Source organism: Sesamum indicum, linkage group LG6 (assembly GCF_000512975.1).
Source record: "Sesamum indicum cultivar Zhongzhi No. 13 linkage group LG6, S_indicum_v1.0, whole genome shotgun sequence".
NCBI lineage: Eukaryota > Viridiplantae > Streptophyta > Magnoliopsida > Lamiales > Pedaliaceae > Sesamum > Sesamum indicum.
The window spans coordinates 19,670,388-19,687,021 of record NC_026150.1 but is presented as its reverse complement, the minus strand read 5'-3'; the positions used below and the strand labels follow the sequence as shown (position 1 = coordinate 19,687,021).

Below are 16,634 nucleotides of genomic sequence, written 5' to 3'. Positions count from 1 at the left end.
CATGCATGCTGTATAATAATTAAATTGTAATGGTGTCTGGTTGAAAAGGGGTATCAGAGAACTGAGTGTGGAAAGAAAGATTAAGGGAAAAATATTATTTTAGTCTTTTAAGTATGCCTAATTTTAGTCCGATAATTATGTCAATTTTTGTTTCTTTTCAGTATGCCTAATTTTAGTCCGATAATTATGCCAATTTTTGTTTAGGTCCAGTAACTTACGAAATTGCTTACTTTTAGTTCTCTAGCAGATTTTCGGACAATTCGCTACTTTCAAGATCTTTGAAGATTCCTAGACATATGTTTATTTTATGGCTTGCTATCTTGGGCAAACTTGCAACGGCGAATAAACCTTGGTTATCTCATCTTGGGAACTGCGTGCTTTGTAATGACAATATGGTGGAGTCACATGACCACCTCTTCTTCCAATGCAGATTTAGTAGACGGTGTCTTAACTCTGTCAGGCGCATTATCCGATTATAGTGGCCCAATAGGGATTGGGCAAGAGATATTTAGTGGGTGGCAAGGAAGTGGCGAGGGAAGCACATTATCAATATTGTATACCATGCCTTATTTGGTGCGTGTGTGTACCACATATGGAGGGAGCGGAATTTGAGACAATTTCAGCATGAGGAGAAACCTCCTAGTATTATAGCTAACTTAATTGTTAATGATGTTAGACAACGTATCCTTAGTGTTGAGTTAGCTAGTTCGATTAGTACATATGCATTATACCGCCTCTGGCGTATCCCTTGGCTTGAAGAGGGTACTGCCTGAATGAGCATTGTTGTACTATATCTTTTACTTATTAATGAAAATTATACTTACCCAAAAAAAAAATTGGTATAGAGACAAAATAAAATAAAAGGACTCAAGTCGCACGTATTCGTTGCTAGCCTAAAAAAAAAAAGATAGAAATGAGGAAATGAAAAGAACGAAAGGAAGAAGAAAATGATGAGAAAAAAAAAAGGACAGGGGTACAATTCACAAAAAAAAAGAAAAAAAAAAGTCGAGCAATTGAATTGTTTCAATCACTAGAGTCAAGTTGAAGAAAAAAAAGAAGTGAGCAAAGCAAGCAACTAGGTTGACATCTTCGTTTTGAGATCATAAGCCAAAAAAATTACCTCTTGTTGCCATATCCTGTCCTAAAGCCCCGTTACAACCACGGTAAGACCCTTTGATTTATGCATTGATTTGCATTCTGTAGTGGTGGAGATTTGATTTGCAAGCAAGCATGTGGCAATGACACTCTAGTGTTTTGATTGAGGGAGATCCAATTTTTTAAACACTTTTCGAGTGACTTGAGTGACACACCCTTGTGAGAGTGGTGAGACTTGTTTCATTTGAGTTTGATATAGTCAATGGAGTACTTGTGTGTTAAATGTGTGCTATATGTTCTCAATATTACTACCTCCTCTTGAACTGGGAAAGCATATTGGCTAAGGGACATACTTGACTAAGGTGAAGAAGAATTAGGGATTGGTCACTTGGGTAATTCTTTTATTTTGGATCAAGTTATGCTTGAGGACAAGCATGATTTTGATGTGGGGGAATTGGATAAAACATAATTTAACCCTCCTATGCATATCTATTTTGAGTATTTTGGAAGGATTTTATTGTATATATCTTTGAATTATCCATCTTATGAATGTAGGAGCTGTTATGACAAACTTTGATGAAAATAGAGGCAAAATGTGCAATTAGACTCGTGATCAAGAGAAGGGAGGACAAAAATAAACTTGAACACTAAATAAGGTGTGATCACGCCATATAGATTGCACGAGTCTGTTTGCACAAAAATGGGCAATTTGAAAAGATTTGTTACTGCGATTTGTTTTCTTTTCTAGACGGTAAGTTGGAAGGCAAGAGAGGACGTTTTTTGTGCTATAAAAGGGGTGTGAAGGCTGAAGATGAAATATCCAATTTCATATTTTATCATTCTCTTAGTTTAGGTCATCTCTCCCCTTTTCTTCTTCTTAGTTTTATTTTTTAGGAAGAATTTCAACACACATGTTGTGTAGCTAATTTTTTTTTTTTTTTTTTGAGATCTTGGTTTTAATCTATTTTCATCGAGTACTTTTTGTCTTGATTTACATCATATGGAATGATTGATATTGATAGATCTGACGTTTCGATTCAATATTAATTATTCTATTGTTGTCTATGAGTTTAGTGATCCGTAATTATTATGAATAAGTGGTACAAGTAGCAAACAAATTAATTGTGTACTTCGCATGATTTATTTGTAGGGGCAATGAACCTAGATTAGATGATTGCAGCTATCTCAATTGTTTAATCTAGGTTCAATTATTTTCACCAATGCAAATGCTATTATTGAATTGATATGGAACACTATCATGCCCCAGCCATAAGATAATAAATTTTAATTTAGATTCTTGGGTCAAGTCAATTACAATAAGAAAACAAGAATTTATTATGCTATCCTAATATATTTCATTATTGAATGACTGATTGTGAAATTAATCTTATGCGATTAATGATTAACATAACGATCGGGTGGGACATTCTCTTGGGTCAGAATACTTCTCTACTGATTTCTTTCTAGAAATTTATTTTAATTTTCTATTTATTTTTTATTAATGTGTCGTTAATTCTCAATCCAAACCCTCCCCATTTGGTTACCGCGACTTGACAGAGAAATTAATCCATAGTTCTCTTGGGATTCAACTTGGTTCCACTATTGTTATAGTTGTAGGATCAATAATTAATTTTGACGGCTTTGACAACCGGTCATATATCTAGACACATTTTCACTTTTTCATACAAGCAACATATGTATATACCATAACTCTCCCTACTCTAGTCTGCAAATTAGACGCACTCTCTACCATATATTCTCTTGCTCTCTTTGATCTAGTATCAAGTGTAGAGTGTAAATAATCTTGATAAAGAGAATAGCCTTACTCATAATGTAATCCTCTTTGATCATATTCTTCCAAATGGGTTTTGATTTCCTTTAGCAAGAAGATCAAAATCATTTCCTTCATATGTTGTGGATCATCTCTGGAGGGTTTGCAGTTTGAAATCTAAAATGAAAAAATAGGAGATAGCTTTGCCGGTTGAAACAAAACAAAAAGAGATACCATTTACATTACTCATTTCTTTTTGTTCGTCTATATTAACTATAGTCTTATATGTCTGGATGTTTATTTTATTATTATTCTTATATTACATTGAACACCTAAAAACCACCAAGCTTACACCCTTTGGTTAAATCAAAATTATAAATCACGCTCCTTTTTTTGCCCTTTTCGCACGCGTTCCCAAACCGACCTCCCTTTATCTTTTACATTACACTTTAATTTATACTAAGAATAGTGCATCATAATTTTCCCTAAGTCCTTGCACGTTTTGCCTTCTTAGTATACTTGTCTCCCATTATCCACGTACACAATCAACTGGTGATGTGTACGAAACAAAGAAAAAATAAATAAAACAAAGAAAAAAAATTAAGAGATCCTCAAGAGTTTGCTGTCCTTAATAAACCCAAGGATGTATGCTGAAGCCAGAGAATTTTTGGGACTTGGTATATGTAAGATTAACTCCTCTATTTAGAAGGTTCCTTTACCAGTCTAGATATGCTAATAATGCAGAGACTAAATAAACTCAAAGTTCTTTACACTGTTTGGATAGTTTTAGACACAATTTAAGATTGAGTGAGGCTGTTTAGTTATGTTCAGTTCATTCGTCTTGGGCCACATCTCCAGAAAGGCCCTGACCTGATTTTTCTTTTCCTTAATTGGCTCTGCCTCTGCCTCACTTAAATTATTAGCCAGCCTAGTATCTATCTCATGATCTACTTACACACGCATGCATGCACATCATATATAGTAGCACTAGAGCGTGGACACACTCGATGTGTGCGCTTAAATTTCTCTATATGAAATTCAAAAACTAGGAAGATCCAGATAAAAGTTACACAAGTCGTCAGAAAGTCATTATAACATTAGGAAAAACTATTGAAACGAACAATTCCGGGGGGCATATAAAGCATAAAGTAAGAATGATAATGCCGTAGAAGACTAAAGACAAAACAAATCAAGCTATCAGTATAAGGTTTACTTGAGTACAGGTATTGCCTACGAAGGTAGCTAAAAGAAATAATAAAAAGCTGCTTCCTGAAATTGTAGCTGCTTCTCCTGCACATGTCAAAATTGGAACAAGGATGGTTGGTTTTTCGTAATCTATCACTCTGAAGTTGGCATGGCAGCCTGCGACGAATTAACAGATGGATAAATTATTCAGATTCTGATCCAAATCTGAAAAGCTTTACACGGGTGCCAAATGATTTACTATGTTTTTGGTATCTGTTGCCCTTTACAGGGAAAAGAGGGAAGAAGAAAATGATTTTCCTTTAAACATTGCAAGTGCCCAACCCCAATTCCCCTCCCCAAACAAGCAAATAGGATGACAGCAGAATTGGCATCTCCAAGTCATGGTCATGCAAGAAATTCAGCTCCAAATCCAGAATGTTTGGTTTCATTTTCTGGGGAATATTTATATTCCATCATGAAGAAATAAAACACTTTAAAAGCCTTTGGGGTTTTATTCCCCATAAATGCAGTGTGCTTCACTAAAATACTTTGAAAAAGGCTAATCATGACTATATTATGCTATATTTATAAATACTGGGACCATCACATCGAAAAGTAATATATATATATATATATATATACATAGATTTACGCCTTCCAAGCATTACATTAATATAGGAACAATACATAATAACATAAAGTTTCATTTGATACCACAAAGCGAACAAAATTTTGCATGACATCTACAATAGAAAATATCCTTCCGGAAATGCAACTTTGTGCATTTTTCTCCAAGAATACATCACAATAAACATTTCGAAATAAAACCAAACACATTTATTCCCATTCAAAATATCCTTCCGGAAATGCAACTTTGTGCATTTTTCTCCAAGAATACATCACAATAAACATTTCGAAATAAAACCAAACACATTTATTCACATTCATGGGCACAACCCCCCCCCCCCCAAATTTCCCAAAACATTTCCCCTAAAACCACCTAAAATGAAACCAATGTTCCCTTCGTTTGCATCTTCGGACATTCCCTGAAATTTCAAGCCCGAGTTTGTTTTCAGGGGGCATCTATTGCCCTCTAAAAAGAGAAGAGAAGAAAATCATGTTCCTCTTTCCTACTGCGAGTGCATCAAAATGTAGGGTAATCTCTAAGGAACTAAGAAAAGACTTGCCTAACGTTATTGTCTTTATTCAAATCTCATCTCTACAGCAGTCATATTATTCTCCATGTCATCTATCAAATTGCATCACAAATTTTCAATGAAAATGATCTTGTAAGCATGATGACTAATCTTGGTGAACAAAATAACTCTTATTAATATGAACCATATAGATGGCTACAGGCAACATAATTAGTCAAGTTCCAACTACACTATATTAGGAAAGCTCACAGCTGAAAGAGCAAGACAATGAGGAGATACAGGTGCTTATTAAATAACATAGATACTTCATGGGAGTATGATTATTCAAGTCTCAACAACTGTTCTGGTATTTAGATCATGGACAAATAAGTCTCTGTTCTTCCTGCTGTCTGAGCATTATTAAGTGGTACTAAATTATCAGCGTAAAAGAAACAATCCTCCTTCACTCTCCTATAATTTAAAATGGATAAATTTTGATATCCTTGATCAGCTAGGCATTTACCATGGTATCCTTCCTACAGCAAAAAGTGACAATTCATCACAACCAAAACAATTTCAACAGAACAAGATTTCTTGAATTTTTTCAAATGCAAAACGCATGATAATTAACGTTTTACTACATTTCACATTATTGGCTTAAAGCAAAATGACCAGGAAAGTGGGACACAGTGAAAAAGTGAGACACGGGCTAGCAGTCCAGGCAATTAAGATTAAGACACAAAAACAACAACTAAGATATAAACAGCCAGATACTCATACTCATGCAATTAAGTAAATATTATATATCATGTAAACATCTGAAAATGGACAGTTTTTGTGAAAAATTTACCTCCTTCACCTAACAAATGAAAAGACTAACATACCTTCCGAAAAACCAACTTCAGACATTCGTTTCTGAAGTTCTTTATTCACCTAAGAAATTTGGCCAGAAGCCTTGGAACTTCGAAAATCCTTCTTCAACTCTGTCATTCTCTTCATACATGCTGACTTTGTTTTTCCAGGAACGGAAGCTGCAATCTTCTCCCATCGCATTGCAACGTCCTTCGGGAATGCCTTTAATGCGTTGAGCAATGCTAAATCCTCCGCAGGACTCCAAGTACTCTCCTTCCTCCCTTCTTCCACATTTTGATTTTCTATTCCAATTTCAGCATTTGCTTCATTCCCTCCCTTATCAACAAGGCGTCTATCAACAGGCTTACGATCCTTTAAAAATTTACTGTAAGAGTCTTGATCACTCACTTTCCTCTCTCCCATTTCTTTAGCCTTCCGTATCACGGCTTCCACCTTATGCTTCCCCTTGAACCCCTCAGCTATTGCCTCCCAACGGCCCGGCTTCCCCACCGGATGCTTCCCCATTAACTTCCTCAATAAGTCCTCATCCACCTCACTCCACTCACTTTGCTCCACGGATTTGTTTTCAGTAAACGACTCATTAAATCTATTAGATTCATTATCCGCTAAATCAACAAGCGGCCCATCTGTAGTCGTCGATCTCTCTAAAACCCCATCGGATCTAATGGCGTCTTCAGATGGTTTCTTGCGAATTTTCGTCGATTTTCTGTTGAATTTTTCAGTACCTTCAATCGAAATATTCGGGCTTTCCTTGAGAGGCGGGCCGAGGCCAACACGGATATCCCCGGCGGTGAGAGAAGGAGGAGCAAAGGGGCCGAGAAGAAGGGAAAAGGAAAGCCATAAAAGGAGGGATTTAAGGGGTTCGAAATTAAAGTAAAACAAGGCAAGAGAGAAAATGAGAAGGGAAAAAGAGAGAGAAATGAAAAGGGTGGGCTTGTGGAGAGAAGAGAAGAAGGACGAGGAAGAGTGCTCGGGATCTGAGGGTTGCGGCGAATGCTTGGATTGGAACAGGAATCTTGGCCTGCTCTCAAATTCATCTAAGAATTCCATGCTTTAAAGCTTGGACCCTTTTGCACAATCTCTTCCTCCTTTTCTTTCCCTCCCTCGGTATATACACACACACACACACACAGCATCTGTGGAAATTTTATCTACTATCATCATATTTTACACACACTGGTAAATGGGGGTGCAGGAGTTACTTCGACATAGATATTGTACCAGTTTATTAAAAAAATGCATTCGTGATTTTTAAAATTTTAAAATTTTAATCTATCTATATATATACGTATGTATTTCTTATTATTATTTGAGCATAACAAAGCCAAACCAACAGAGCATGAAAGGTGAGATAGCTGCTCTGAATTCGAATCCCACCCCTCTCGCCCGGATCCATATACCGTGTTTAATCCAGCTATGAACCGAGCTTCAGACGTTAGTACCAGGCCGCACATTTTGCAAGTAAACAGACTGATGACCCCAATTAGTTTGGATGTACTGCGTATTCCCATAAAATAAACACGGCCTACAAATTTTAAATTTGTACATCTACAATATTTGTTGTGTACGGTGTTTTTTGACGTCTTCGATTCATCTTAAATACAATATCATTCTTTCTTTTACTTTTCTTTATGAGGTGACGGGAGGAGGGTTTAGGTGATATAAATATAAATATATATATATATAATCTCAATTGAAGATTTGTGTTTCATTTTATTTTACTTTACTTTCATAAATACTTCATGTATACCCTAATAAGTTAAGTTTTTATTAAAAATATTACTAGCATTTAATATTCAAGTTGAACGCGTTCATTCTAAATTTATATATACATAGTCTAAGTAATTAGGATTACTAAATATTCCATCTCAAATAAATTTTGTACTTATAATGATTTTTTTATATATATCAGTAATACAAAAACATAAAATTTGATCAAAAGATAAAAATAAATTGAAACACAGTTGTGAAACTTAATTGTATGATATAAGTGCCACTACACAACATGAAATAAAATTTCAGAATGTGACCAAGTAATGAAGCAGTTTGGTAGTTAGATTGAAGATTTTATGTACAACCCACACTGATACAAGGAAAAAGGGTCACATAGTTGTCGTTATTAAGATGAGTTTGTGATGTGAATAAGTTACAGTTATCCGCCTCCCCTCTCCAATTATCTCTCACCAACACCTGTAATCACATTCTATTATGACTAAATCAACTACAAAAGTGAACCTGTACACGAATAGTATGCACAAAAGACGTAGTCCTTCTGCAGAAACATATGTACACTGAGACATTCTGTTTACTGCTAGAATCCGCTTATCAAGAAACAGATTCATAGGCCCAAAAGGTATCCGGATCAGGACTGAAGAGAGAGAAATCTTTGACTTCTATATTTGCTATGTTCCAATTGACAAACCGAGCTTGAACTATCTTGAACAACAGCAGAATCGTTGGCAAAAGCCACCATTTGTCATCTTCCCTGCATCAGAGCAAAATTCAAAAGCAATCCATCATGAAAATCACACTTCATAAAGGAAGATTAAATTTGCAGTCTACTGAATCATTCTACATCCACTTGGTTCAAATGAGTACCTTACGAGGATTTTCTACAGAAGAAACAAACAATAAAATAGAGAAGTTGGGGAGTTAAACAAGTTCTAATGTCCTTAGATATGTTCACCTTCAAATATATTAAGTGCTACAAGGAATAAGGTTCAGCATCTTGCTGATATGCTTATTAAAATGATTACAACTTACTTCTGCCCTTAGTTTTTTCATAGGAACCAGCAGCAAATGACTTTCCCCATTGTCAACTCATTGCATAACTTTCATCTTTAGTGAGGGTGCAAAGAAACAAAATATCAAAACATTTTATTAAATGAAAGCCTCAGTTTCTTTAATTGTGCATCCAGTACAACTTGAGAAGCCACTAAAACCTGACATTCTCCGCCAGTAGATTGCTCTTAACGCAAACACCTTGAAATGTATTAGATGAGGATGACGATGGAACTCACCTTGAATGCCAAACATTTGCTTCTGGGTAATTCACTGAGGTAATCACATAATGAATCATGCCACATATAAATGCCACAACCTGCAAAGTTCACAAAAAACACTACCATTAGACAAGCTAATGCACCACCCAAGTCTAAATTTTAAAAACCTCATGTTTGTATTGAATTTCTTTTGCTTGAACATGAATTGAATGATAAAATAATTCACATGCAGAAACGATGCTCTACATTCCAACCCAGGTACTTTTTCACATGTTATTAGTCAAATTTGTGAGGGCCATACAACTTCTTTTTCTTGTCTCATGAGGAATACGCATTATAGATGCATAAAAATCAAAGCAGATTGATAGAAAGAGACCAAAATGGCATGATTCATGCTTTTGCTGAGTCACTAAAAGAAGGCAAGGTGGAATCTACAAGGAATTAACATATGCACCTGCTGAATAAATGAGCATCTTAAAGTTATATTTTGGGAATCTAGTGACTCATTGCATCAAGTAGTATACTTCTATAACCAAGACACGTTGGAAATACAGTCCCGAAAACTTCCAGAACCAAGAGACATGTCGGAAGCACTCTGCCCAAAATTTCAGAAGTAACTGTGATAACTTTGCTTTAGAGATAAGACTGGGGCATACTGTATTGTCATCACAAATCCCTCATAATCCATAGGAACAATTTATATTGGCTCAAATGACTGTCACTCTTATAGTTTCCAAACCCAGAGAGGAAAAAGGAGCACCACATTAGATAATTCATGGTCGGCTGCAAAACCTAAACCTCCCTTCAGGTTTGGGGTAGTATCCTAAACGACCTAAATGTTTCAAGTTAGAATTACCCCCCATGACAAACAAGTGGCGAAAAAGCCCTAGGGCAAACTAGGAAATAGCCTTGCAAGCAAGTTTAACTGGAAAAACAAAGGCTGAAAACTCAAACAGTAAGAAGAAGACCAAAGCTCTCTATCACTTGTTATTGAGACAAACTTTGGCCCATTGATCTCATCATCCATGAACCACAATTTTTCATTGGAGAAACTAAAAGAAAACATTATCCTTCTCATCATGACCACCAATGTACCACGACGAGACGGAGATCCCTCTTTACACAAACACTCTATGTCTATATGCAAAGACATGCATTTCTTCAAAGTGGCTGGCCCAGCATTGGGACTCGGTTGGATTTCATATCCAACCTAAGAGGGTGGGATAAGTAATCCCAGCATCCAGCCTGTTTTTATTAGTTTTTCAAAGTCAATATATTTTTTAAAATAAAAAAGCCAATTACTTAAGTGTCTTTGATCTTCCATTAGCTTCTGCTAAGGGTTTCTTTTTAACGGGGATGATGGGAGGAGATTGGAGGTGATATCAGCGCGATTTAGGCAAAGGTGGTGGTTTTAATGATGAATGAGAACGGTTTGATTGTCTCCGTAATAAAATATGCAACATATGAAAAAATATGGACGGGGTAAGTTAGGTATTTTAGCATTTCATTCTTAGTTTAATCTGACATAGAAACTATAAAATTATTCTAACACTTTTATATCCATTTTTCAATCCCAACTAGTAAACACAAAATAATTAATCCTATCACATCCTATCACACATTTATCAACCACTCAGTTATCCGATACTATCAAGTATCCCATACTACCAAGCAAACGAGCCTTGAAGGAAAAGTAGGGTGTCTCCACCTTTCATTGGTGATGTTAGCACTTCTATTAACGGCAAGAGACATAAAGAGGACTATGTAAAATGGAGACTAATGTCGAGGCTGTGGTTGCAAGCTTGAAACATGAGGGCTAGTTTGGTAATTATGCTAAACATCAGGGGAGAATTTGGCAAGTAGGTTCTCTTGATCATCTTCGACCACAGCGAAGTACTAGTTTCAAGTTCTAGCTCTATTTCATTTCTTGGGATTTTTTCAAGAACCGAATAGATCCCTCCCATCTTTTATTAACCTTCGGCCACGTCCTTCAAAGTTTTAGAAACCATCATTAGAATTTACTTACAAGAAGGTTATGTTGATCAACAAAAGATGAAAATGTGAGTAAATTACAAAGGTGTTTCGCTAAACATATAAGCTTCTCATGGTATTTTTATCAGGACTTTGAGAGGTTATAAGATTACAAGTTGGACAAAATGTCATAAGAGGAGAAATAAAATAGTGTGATTTCCCACATATACGCACCTTTACCAAGTACAAGCAATTACAAAGGTGTTAGGCTAGACATAAACTCCTATACCAAGTAAAACTTTCCCTTAATTTTATGATCTTCACAAATACCATTCGTTGTTTACCACATTAACTATAAAATTGACATTTCTAACACTTCATTGGACTATATTATGAAGGTTGCTTTCATGCAATCATGAAAACCCTGGGCGTGACTCACTAAATCTGTAGATCAAGGGTCAATTAGTAGAGATGTCAAGCATATTTTCAAGTGACTCAATATCTGCAGCATCCCTTTATTACATTCTTCTATTGATTATTTTGTTATTCTGCAGAAACTGAAATGCAATTGCCAGATGTTCATATCATGACATAGTAACACTTACAATGTTCGAGATCGAGCTAGCATTCCACAAGGCATAAACACGAGCAAGTGAAGCTCTCCTAGGCCCATTAGTGAATAAGGCATTCAAGCCTGCTGGAAAGGGAGAGAGCAATGACAGAGGAAGGATAAGAAGTACAGCAAGGAAAGCCCCAAGAGATATCCAGTAGAACATTAACAGCATAAGGAGAGTGACAAAAAGGTCAGCCAACAGCATGACAGTAATCAAAAGCTGTACGGTGTCCTGGAACACATAAGCAAACGTCAGTAGCGATTAGTGAAAATTATTGCAACTGCATCAGAGACATCGAGTACCTGTCGGCCAACAGGGCGGGTATTGCGCAGCAACAGAGAAAATGGAAAGAGAAAGTCCCTTTTATAGCCAAGGGATTTTAAGGTAGCTTCATTTATAACACCACCATTGAATCCCCCAGTAACCTTTTTACGGGATAATACATGACTTGTGTAAGCCTGACTTTCTTCTGCGTTCTTTAAACTACTATTTTGTGCAGCTGGAGCAAAGTTCCTGAAGATTGTAGACAAAAAAGTTTAGTGAGTTTAATTGAACAGTCAGACAAAATGTGTCTCTAGTTGTTTTGCAATACTGCAAAAAAGGTTTCTCCTTTTACTACAGCCACGAATATCTGAAGCAAATTTGTGAAAGTACAACAACGGAGACCACAGAAATAACATGAATCTAATAGTGCAGATTAGAGTTAGAAAGAATAGAGATAACAAACTACACATGAACACCTCAGGATCACACCATTGTATTATAATAACTCAGCCAAAATCATTTTCTCTCTTTTTTAGCTTTTATAACACATTTTCAATTAAACAAGGCTGAATCTTGATATAGAATCGTATAGGAATACCTGGATGTTGCATCGGTGATGTCCAAATACTCAGAATGATGAAGATCATAAAGAGTATAGTCACCAGCTACCACTAAAATTCCCAACTGATAATACCCACTAGATGTGGCTTGGAACCATCCCAGCTCAATTTTAACCCCATGAAACTCAAGTTGGGGGTTTCCATGAGTTGTCAGCCAATTGATAACAGGAAGTAGAGCTGTCCGGATACATCCATGCCTTACAGTCCTCAACTGGGCATTCAAACCAGCCACCAAGCGGTTCCAGACAGTTGCAGGTACATGCTAAAAGTAGAAAGGTTTTTTTTTTATGAGTAAATAATTTTTTCCCAAGATAGAAGTCTATGATTCCGTAGTCCTAAGTCTTATAAAACTAATATAGGGCAAAATAGATATCCAAGTTACCTGCGCAATGAGATTTGTCAATAATGTGTCACTATAAAGATTATACGGAGACATATAACTTCCATCCCCACCAAAAATGATTCGCATGGGAAATCTCTTCTGTATACTGGTTACCATGTCTAACCGTTTCTCATCACCGCCAAGGAAAAAGTCAATATAAGAAACCAGCAAGTCAGGTGTTGCCCCAACCTGCAAACAAAATCACATAGTATATCATATACATGAAGTCTGTCGAGGACTAGCATACAATAAACAGTCTGGGGGGAAAGGGGGGGAAAAGAATTGGAAATCCAGATATTAAGACTTTTCTTCAGAGTTTCCCGTTTCTCCTCCTTCGTGGCACATACGGTCAAGTTAGGCGACCAGGTGAATAGAAAATTTCAGAGAGGACTGGCACTTTTTAAAGATTTTCAGGTGTATTTAATCACTTGTCTGATGGTTTCATCCACTTGTTAATCCCGCTTTCTTTCAAGAAAAGACAAAGTAATATAAAAGTGCAAGTAGATGTCTATAATTTTGTTGTTTACCACAGATACTTAAACCACATTGCATATGTGCTGACTCTTCACGCGTACTCTTCAAAGAAATGCATCCATGCTGCTGAGGCTAGTCTCTCGTGGTAGCGGAGACATACATATATGTTTCTATAGTTAATAGCAGCAGCCTATCTGTCAGAGTCAGACTTTAGATATAAAGACAGTTTCTAAAACTTCCTCCAACATTTTCGTGAGTTTTAATTACACAATCATTTGTCAATAGAAATTAAAATCCGATCATGATCCTGTGATAAGAACAAGAGATCTTTCTTGATCAATCCCCCTGCCCATCATTCTTCAAGAATCAGAAAGGTCCTTTTCCAATGTGGGTTCTTCTACTTCATCTTTATTTAATATGATTTTATTTTTACCTCTTTATATATCATTCAGTAGAGGACATATTTTGGCAGATGAACCTATAATATGACAAATATGTAGGCTATTCACACATGTAACCTAGAACATATAACCCTATATATTAGACAATTAACTAGATCAATACACATTAATATTAGGGTAAATTACAACTACCTAAGGTTTGGCATAATTACGAATACCTCTCCTTGATAGAAAAATTACAAATACCCCCATCAAATGGAAAAAATTATGTAGCCCCTGAGAGTTTTTAAAAAATAAACAAACATATGAAACAATGTAATAAAAATTTGAGGGTGGATAAAATAAATACTCTATAGGAATATAAGTCCTGAAAATTGTTTTAGAAAATTATAAAATACATAAAATTATAATTAGAATCCGAAAGGGTATTTTGGTCGGTTCACCAAAAAAATTGGATGGAAACAAAAGGAGGCTAACGGAATGGGCTAGTTGTTAGACGGACATTAAAATCAGGGAGGTATTTGTAATTGCTCAAACAACAAGGAGTATTTGTAATTATGCCAAACTTGAGGGGAGATGGTTGTAATTTACCCTTAGTATTATTCTAATGAAACAGACTCCATAGTGATTGAATTAAAGCTAACCTTCATTCCTTTGTAAAGAGCCCGTGATCTGCAAGAGCGTAGGCAAGAATGATCATATTCGGATTTCACAAACTCCTGAAGCCGGTGAATCTTTTTTCTCCTACGCCATTGTTTCCAGGACCAGGCACAAGGATATGCAAGGACAGAAAGTATGCTATGTACTGACCCTTCCCACCATTCGTATGCAGCAACAGAGTTGATCTCGTCAATGAATCTGTTAAAAGCATCTTCATACCTGCAGCGCAGAAGTCTACCACAGATGACTAAAGAAAAATCGGACCGCAAAGAGAAGGATGATTGATTCCGTACAATTTGTATGATTTTGTTATTTTCCAAATATCAACTTCATGATTGAATACATTCCTCAATCCCAAACAACTAAATGAACAAAATGATTAAGAAAAGGTTGCTATTGGAGATACAGTGCATTCAGGAAGATTTCAGACACCTCAGGCAACTATTAAGGGGAACATTTCAAATGTTTCAACTGGATCATATTTGCAGCAACATATTAAAACTGGTAAACTTAAAAAGCAAACCAATTGAGCAATATCTTTAAACAAAAGAACCTAATATCTTTAGCATACAGCATCACTCATTGCACTAAGGTGCCAAATTTCAAATTCAAACAGATGTTCTTACACAATCTCAAATATTGCAGCAGGAGGTGAGTAGGGAAGATGCCAGGGTTCCCTGAATGTATTGGGACCCATAAAATACATTCTATGTACATGACTTTGAGATTCTTCGGATTTGGCACCACGAACCTGGAAATAAAAAAGAAGCAATACAGACTATAATTTGATTAGTGCATAGATGTACATAAACTGAGCAAAGTAGGAATATGCTCACCTCAGATAAGGAAAGAAGATAGGGAAAGCGTTGATCGTCATGATGCTCGATTGAATCATTCCCATTGTACGAGCATCCCGATCCAATCAATTTGATTCTAACAGTAGTTAGAATCAGAGCTAGGAGCATGACAACACACAATAATAGAAAAGCAAATGGCCAGGGGCCTCCGAATGTATATATCAGCTCCTCAAAAGGTGTATAGCACTTTGGCGTCCTGTATTTGTCAGATATACATTTATATGGACAATTTGACTGGGTTACTCCACCTGCAGCAATTGGCCCCATGTGTAAAAGTAGATTTACAAATGGTAGAACTAATAAGTAGTGTACTAAACAAAATGGAGAGATATTAAATGAAAATTTCCACATATCAACCACAATACCTCTTACATAAACAAAATTAGCACGAGCAGGAAGGTGCTCAAGGGAACAAGGCTTGCAAAGATTTGGATCAGATCCTTCAGCATCTTTATACGTTCCAACAGGACACTCCTACAAGACATCCCATGGATAGAGACGTTCAGAAACCAGAAAGCCAAAACTAGAAACATTCCTACTGCAAGCAACGCAGTTGGCAGGCAATCATCAGCGAATGTGCCATGTATAATTGAACAAGTCAACAATGGAAGATATATTTCCAGCAGAGTTAGTATAAAAATGCTTTGCTTGAACAAAGCCATAAATGTGCTGATAATTTTGTCATGTATACACTATACAAATTAACCTGAGTACCAATACTCCTGGTTACGTACAAAAAACATTCACCTTCTATGACGCCTCAGGACAGACTCAAAAAGGAAAGAAAGATGCCTACAGTTCAAATGATGAACATGTCTTGGGTTTGATCATATACAGAACTAATTCTATTTCACCTTCCAATTGCTAATTATCTCTGGTAAATGCACACTTCTTTCAGTTATAAGTTAAACTTACCTTGCATGAATAAGAATAAAGGGAAGATCCTCACACCAGACTGGAGAATCCAAAGGAGAATTAGAGATTCTAAATTAAGAAAACAAGAGATAGGCTATGGTCCTATCCTAACTAATATGTACAGTCATAAGTCAAAAATAAAAAGGACACTACATTAGGAAACTGCCTTTTTTTTCTCTATTCTTCTCTTTTCGTTCCTTTAGTTTCTCTCCTTTCTTATTTGGTCTTTTCTTCTTTTGATATGAATACAACTAATCAAAAGCTAGAGGAAAAGATAAGGAGTACAGAGAACATACTGTACAGAATGTACCATACAGGCCTTTCGGGCACTTCCTTCCAGTTATTGTGCCCTTTTCCCCACGAAGACCATTTCCACTCCCAGCACCTCCACTGCACAATAACAGAGAGGAAGTA

At 36.2% G+C, this 16,634-nt stretch overlaps 2 protein-coding genes across 6 annotated transcripts in view; both read right to left on the bottom strand.

The window, feature by feature from the left end:
* On the bottom strand, positions 3,950–7,255 carry LOC105165164 (dnaJ homolog subfamily C member 2-like). 2 transcript variants are annotated; one of them, XM_011084073.2, is made up of 2 exons: positions 6,072–7,254; positions 3,950–4,228 (listed from the first exon to the last, which is right to left on the bottom strand). In XM_011084073.2, exon 1 carries the CDS (start codon positions 7,108–7,110, stop codon positions 6,121–6,123), a length of 990 nt encoding a protein of 329 aa, XP_011082375.1. In that variant the 5' UTR covers positions 7,111–7,254; the 3' UTR covers positions 3,950–4,228; positions 6,072–6,120. The 2 variants fall into 2 exon arrangements, with proteins under 2 accessions (XP_011082375.1, XP_011082376.1); XM_011084074.2 differs by lacking the exon at positions 3,950–4,228 and adding an exon at positions 5,046–5,723 and having other exon boundaries at positions 6,072–7,255.
* The window catches only part of LOC105165163, a 35,238-nt gene continuing 26,641 nt past the window's right edge, over positions 8,038–16,634 (bottom strand). For 3 of the 4 annotated variants that reach the window (XM_011084070.2, XM_011084069.2, XM_020694562.1), the window contains exons 13-23: positions 16,517–16,610; positions 15,671–15,779; positions 15,285–15,553; positions 15,075–15,226; positions 14,433–14,667; positions 12,914–13,102; positions 12,510–12,793; positions 11,950–12,160; positions 11,639–11,878; positions 9,081–9,160; positions 8,038–8,545 (exon numbers count right to left, since the gene is read on the bottom strand). In XM_011084070.2, the coding sequence (XP_011082372.1) occupies positions 8,386–8,545; positions 9,081–9,160; positions 11,639–11,878; positions 11,950–12,160; positions 12,510–12,793; positions 12,914–13,102; positions 14,433–14,667; positions 15,075–15,226; positions 15,285–15,553; positions 15,671–15,779; positions 16,517–16,610 (2,023 nt within the window). In that variant the 3' untranslated portion in view covers positions 8,038–8,385. The remainder of the gene's footprint in view (positions 8,546–9,080; positions 9,161–11,638; positions 11,879–11,949; positions 12,161–12,509; positions 12,794–12,913; positions 13,103–14,432; positions 14,668–15,074; positions 15,227–15,284; positions 15,554–15,670; positions 15,780–16,516; positions 16,611–16,634) is intronic. The other variant, XM_011084071.2, reaches the window with a different exon arrangement.